The 6,000-nt window shown below is 48.1% G+C and overlaps 1 protein-coding gene across 1 annotated transcript in view; it reads left to right on the top strand.

The window, feature by feature from the left end:
* Positions 1 to 1,332: 1,332 nt before the first annotated feature.
* Positions 1,333 to 6,000, top strand: part of JAM3 (junctional adhesion molecule 3) — a 76,214-nt gene continuing 71,546 nt past the window's right edge. Inside the window, exon 1 of the mRNA XM_029075462.2 lies at positions 1,333 to 1,476. Within this exon, the coding sequence (XP_028931295.1) occupies positions 1,398 to 1,476 (79 nt within the window). The 5' untranslated portion in view covers positions 1,333 to 1,397. The remainder of the gene's footprint in view (positions 1,477 to 6,000) is intronic.

Raw genomic sequence — 6,000 nt, 5'->3', positions numbered from 1 at the left:
GTTCTACAGTTAGAAATTAAAAGAGCACTGTGATTGCTGTATACATAGTGCTTTCAGGGTACTTACTTTCTTAAGGTCCATGGGAATATATTGGGTGTCCCTTTCCCCTCTCCTCCCATCTCTCCCCTCCGCCTATATCAGGCCAGCTAACATGTTAGTTTGGGCATGTAGCCTCTGGGCTTCCTTCTTTTTCTTCCCCTTTCCCCCTTCCCACATCACCAGGAACCCGCGCCCCAGATTCTACCATGCACCTCCCATCTTCTCTTTAGACGACCTTGGGTTGGAGCAGGATTGGTATGAAGAGACTCTGGACAGAGAAATTTAATCTGTAATGTTTTCAGGTGATATACATGCTATTTATTTTCGTCCAGGTAAACAATAATAAAACAACTAGACTCCAGTATCAAAGGTTTGAACAAAGACCACCCTCACTGAACCAAAGTCATTGGGGCTCATCACCCCCTCCACAGAATGCAAAATCGTTCCAACTCTTTTCTAATCATCTTTTTAAAAAAATGGTATTTGTTAAGTTCTTTCTCTGTGCCAGGCACTGTACTAAGTACTGGGAGCAGATAGAGGCTAATCGTGTTAGACACAGTCCGCGCCCCACGTGGGGCACAGAGTCTTAATCCCCATTTTACAGATGAGGTAACTAAGGCACAGAGAAATTAAGTGTCTCGCCCAAGGTCGCATAGCAGACTTTGTACACCATAATGTGCCGAGCAGTGTGAACCGGTACTTTGCAATGTGTACAGGGTTTCCTGTTCGAATTCAGACCCGAAAAAAATGGGTTATCCCCGTCCCTCCACTCCTTTCCAAACTGTTTCCTCTAAAAGACAAGTGTGATATTCCTGGAGTAAAAATAATAATAATAGTGGTATTTGTTAAGCCCTTACTATGTGCAAAGCACCGTTCTGAGCGCTGCGGTGATGAGGTTGTCCCACGTGGGGCTCACAGTCTTCATCCCCATTTTCCAGATGAGGTAACTGAGGCCCAGAGAAGTGAAGTCACACAGCCGACAAGCAGCGGAGCCGGGATTTGAAGCCCTGACCTCTGACTCCCAAGCCCGGGCTCTTGCCACTGAGCCACGCTGCTTCGCTCTACCAGCCCCCTCTATCTGGAACTTAGCCTTTCCCTATCCAGCCCGCACTTCCGCCGCCATCCCCTGTATTCGAACACTATGCATTCCCCCTTCCGAGCTCGGCGCGGTAGCATCCTTTGGGCCATGGCAACCAGCTCTCCGCATCCCCGTCGCCATGGGGACGGCCCGGCGGTCGCTATGGTAACGGGGGGCGGTTCCGTGGGAGGCAGGGCGGGCGGGACGCAGGCGCAGTGCGGGGCGGCCACCGAGCCGGGCGGCGGCGTTGGCGGCTCCGGCCCTTCGGCTCCTCTGCGACATGGCGCTAAAACGGGGGTTGCCACTCTGTCTCTGGTCCCCGTTGCCCCGGCTCCTCCTGCTCCCGCTGCTGCTGCGGGGTGAGTGCGGGTTCCGTCGGGCCTGGGGTGGCCGGGGGGCGGGGGGCCGGCCATCGGCAGCTTTGACCGGCCAAGGGGCACCGAGCTCCGGAGCCCGGAGGATGCTGCTGGGCGGAGGAGAGGACAGGGGCGGGGGAGCGGGGAGAGGATGATGCCAGAGCAGTGCCCGGGGCATTAGGTGGCAGGGCCACTTGGCCATAGCCTGTGACGGTATCTTGGGGGAAGGCGGGAGATGGAGCTGGGGAAAGGCTTTGAGGTTAGGAGTCGGCTCCCGGGTTAAAGGGATAAACCCCAGAGAGTGTCAGGGCAAGAAGGAGGGAACATTCTGGGGTGAGGAAAAGTGGATCCCCAGGATTGGTCGTTGCTTTTCTTTTCCCGGGCACTACCCTTCACCTCCCCCCAACTCTGCCTGGGGGTCAGTCGTTTTCCCATGGCTGTGTCTGAAACCAGGCCAAGCCGAGGACAATACTACTGTAAGCCCATCACTGGGCAGCGATTGTCTCTATATGTTGCCGAATCTTACATTCAAAGCGCTTAGTACAGTGCTCTGCACATAGTAAGCGCTCAAATACCATTGAATGAATGAATTTCACCGTCACTTGATGACAGTCCATTGTGCCCAGCTCACTGGGCAAAATACCTGGTAGTCCCCATTTGGGATGCCTGGATCCCCATCTCTCTCCGTGGGAGGGAAGGGAGTTGAGCATGGGGAAACAGTCTTCCTTTTCCAAAAGGTCAGTCTTTCCAGGGCCGTTATTTACCAGTTTACTACCCATTTACCACCGGCTGCCACTTTCCAGGCCATGACACTGGAAAGAGGAAGAAAACTGTTTTTGGAAAAAACATCTCAGTGTTTACTTTGAACATCTGCCCAGGTACTCGATTTCAACCTTCATTGTAGTGATGATGGAAAGAGGGCTCTGGGGAAATCTCAGGGCTCCCGGGCGATCCAGCATGTGGTTGTGGCCATGAGAGGTGACCACACCCTTTGCCTGCATTTGTTTTCTCAAAACAAAAGGGGTCAGGGAAGATAAGTAAGTGAGCAGGGGCCAGCTAGAGGACAAGGGTGTCAGGAATGTCCAGCTCCTGGCTGGGGTGCTAAGGCTGACAGTGTCACATTCACTCCCCCCAACAAACGCTTATTGTTGGATAGACCCAGCCGCATGAGAGTGTGCAGTTTTCGGCTCAGAAACATTTGCTAATTCAGTTCAGGAATGAGCTTTGATTTGTTTGTTGTCTACTAATAAAAGCCGGAAAGCACAGGCATCTTCACACCCCGTCTTCCCCATTTATGGCGCTGCTATGGGGACTTGCTCTCACTGAAGCTTTCTTTCATGGAACTTAACTGGGGGAGCAGTGAACAACAGGTGAAGAAGCTGATAGGAAATGGTAAAAGGATGGACAAGGATTAAACCTGCCCGAACCTTATGGAGGGGTGTACCACCATCTGGAAAGATTTAACCTCCCTCTCTGCCATATAATCTGCTGCCGGGTGTCATTGTTCATTAATTTTTAGGCATTAATCTAAATTGACCCGGCATCCTAAGTCTCAGGTCTTAGATCTCTCTCCCGTTAGCAGATGTACTTTGCAGTGATCTTTTAGGACCCTATGTCTAGGAAAGGGTCTGTAGACCAGATTTGGGGGCCATAGGTGCTGCTGCTGCTATCCGATTCATTCATTCAGTAGTATTTTTTGAGTGCTTACTATGTGCAGAGCACTGTACTAAGCGCTTGGAATGTACAATTTGGCAACAGATAGAGACAATCCCTGCCCAATAACGGGCTCACAGTCTAAACAGGGGAGACAGACAACAAAGCAAAACAGAACAAAACATCATCAAGAAAAAATATGATGCTTAAGTTCTTTGGATCGTTTCTTTAGACTGGAGAGTTTATGTGGATCAGCTCAACCAAGCCACCTATTAAGCTATTACGTATCAAATATTGCTTTGTTAATCTGGTAACCTGTGTGATTCAGGTTTGCGAATGTTTTGTCAGTTGCTGGTTGAGTGATAACTACGGAATCCCTTCATGGCCCAGAAAAAAAATATTGCAATTGGAACTCAAGCCAGAGTAATTTGTAATTCTGAGAAAAGTCAATTTAGGTATTAAAGCTTAACATAATCTGCAAAGGGACATTTCCAGGTAAAATAATTTTTAAAAAAACCTCATAGACTTTTATCTTTAAATCTTTATCTCTAAATTGTGCATCAGAATTAGTTCAAATGCTGGCAAATGGAGTGGAGTGGTCCAGAACTCTTTCTTTATGTTGGTTCTTTAGTTCTGTTTAACTTTGGAGACATTAAAGATCATCTCCACTCTTCTACTCTTTTTTAATGAAGTCCACCTGTCCCTAGACCAAGCAACAGGTTTCAAGTCAGCTGTTCATGCCAAGAATGACTCCTTGGCCCTCAACTGTTGTCAAGTGCTTTGGGGCTTGGAAACAGCCGTGGATGGCTATCCTATCCTGCCTAGATTACTGCATCAGCCTCCTTGCTGATCTCCCAACCTCCTATCTCTCCCCACTCCGTCCATACTTCACTCCGCTGCCTGGATCATCTTTCTACAGAAACATTCAGGACATGTCACCTCCCCTCCTCACAATTCTCCAGTGATTGCCTATCCACCTCTGTATCAAACAAAAACTCCTCACCATTGGCTTGAAAGCACTCCAACACCTTAGCCCCTCCTACCTCACCTCGCTTCTCTCCTTTTACAACCCAGCCCTCATACTTTGCTCCTCTAATGCTAACCTTCTCATTGTGCCCTGATCTCATCTGTCTCACCGCGGACCCCTGGTTCACATCCTGCCTCTGGCATGGAAGGCCTTCCTTCCCCAAATTTGCCAGATAATTACTCTCCCCTCCCTTCAAAGCCTTAGTGAAGGCCCATCTCATCCAAGAGGACTTCCCAGACTAAGCCCCACTTTTCCTCGTATGCCACTCCCTTTTGTTTTGCCCAGACTTGCTCCGTTTGTTCCACCCCCCCAAGCCCACAGCATTTATGTATGTATCTTTAATTTTATTTGTATTGATATCTGTCTCCCCCACTCTCGACTCTGAGCTCGTTGTGGGCAGGGAATGTCACTGTTTTATTGTTGTATTGTACTTTCCCAAGTGCTCAGTACAGTCCTCTGCATACAGTAGACGCTTAATAAATGCAATTGAAAGAATGAGTGAATGAATCAGTAGTCCATAGTTGTAAATAGTTGCAGTGTGCACTGCGTTCAGAAGAAATGCCAAAACTGTGAGGTGGCACAAACACACCTATGTGGTGGTCAGAGTTGGTTCAAAACAAATTTGTGTGAATATACCCAAATGAATATCAATCAAAAACTGTCTGATGAGTGTAACAAAAGAGGTTATGGATTCCAGACGTTCAGTTTACAGCTGTTGCCAGAAAATGTGACACCCATAGATTCCATCTGTGGAGTGTGAGTTCTTTGAATTTTTTTCCAAACACAAGTGGGGGGAAAAGAAAGAAAAAGATGGTTGTGTTTGTGTAGGTGCTGTGTGAAGGGAGTTGGGACACATGCTGTTGAGACCCTGTTGAGGGAATGCCCTAATAGTGACTTTGGCTTCCTTTATTAGATAATTGTGGTAATTGTTGAGTGCTTACTATGTGCCAAGCCCTGTATTAAATGCTGGGGAAGATAAATATGATCAAATCAGACCCTGTTTCTCTCCCACATCGTGCCCACAGTCCAAGTTGGAAGGAGAACAGATGTTGAATCTCTAGTCTACAAATGAAGAAACTAAGGTCTAGGGAAGTTAAGTGACTTGCCCCGGATCACACAGTAGACAAGTGGGAGTAGTAGGATTAGAGCCCAGGTCTTGGGCAGGGAATATATTTTCCAACTCTCTTGTATTCGTCCAAGTGCTTAGCGCAGTGCTGTGCCCACACTAAGTGCTCAATGAATGCCATTGATTGATTGATTAATTGCTTTGTGCAGGCTAAAATGAGGGCCCATAGGCCTATATGTAATGGTGATTTGTCAGTACCTCTACCCCAGCTTGGAACCAGTTATACAAATTGATCCACCAGAATGCCCAGGCCTGAAAGCAAGCTGACAAAGCAGCAGCACATTCCTTTACACCCATTTTCACAAGGACAGTAGTAACATCCTCCAAGCTTTAAAGAACAGCCAGTACCCTCATTTCCTGCCAGTTTGCTACTGGCCAGGGCAAGCAATGAGACTTGAAAGGCTTTCTGAGGGTAAGCCAGTGGTTCTGTTTTGGAGGGACCCCAGTGGCTTCCTTCAACCATGTTAGGTTAGCCATATAACTCCTGCTCCCAAGCCCTGGCTTTCAAGCTTTCTGTTGGTAGTGGAACCATAGCCCTTTTCCCAGCAGCAATTCACACAGTCGAGATCGTGCTGCTGATTATGGCTAGTTGGATGCTCCCGGAAAAGTTCATGAACTTTTTTGGAAAGCTGGGACTGAGTAAACGTATCTCTTAAGACTTTCATCCACCTAAAGAGCAATTATGTCTAGATCGATCCAAGGGGCACCTAGGGACACCCCT

The sequence above is a fragment of the Ornithorhynchus anatinus genome, chromosome 11, assembly GCF_004115215.2.
Source record: "Ornithorhynchus anatinus isolate Pmale09 chromosome 11, mOrnAna1.pri.v4, whole genome shotgun sequence".
Taxonomy (NCBI): Eukaryota; Metazoa; Chordata; class Mammalia; order Monotremata; family Ornithorhynchidae; genus Ornithorhynchus; species Ornithorhynchus anatinus.
The sequence above is the reverse complement of the archived record's forward strand: the minus strand, read 5'-3'. Positions and strand labels throughout refer to the sequence as shown.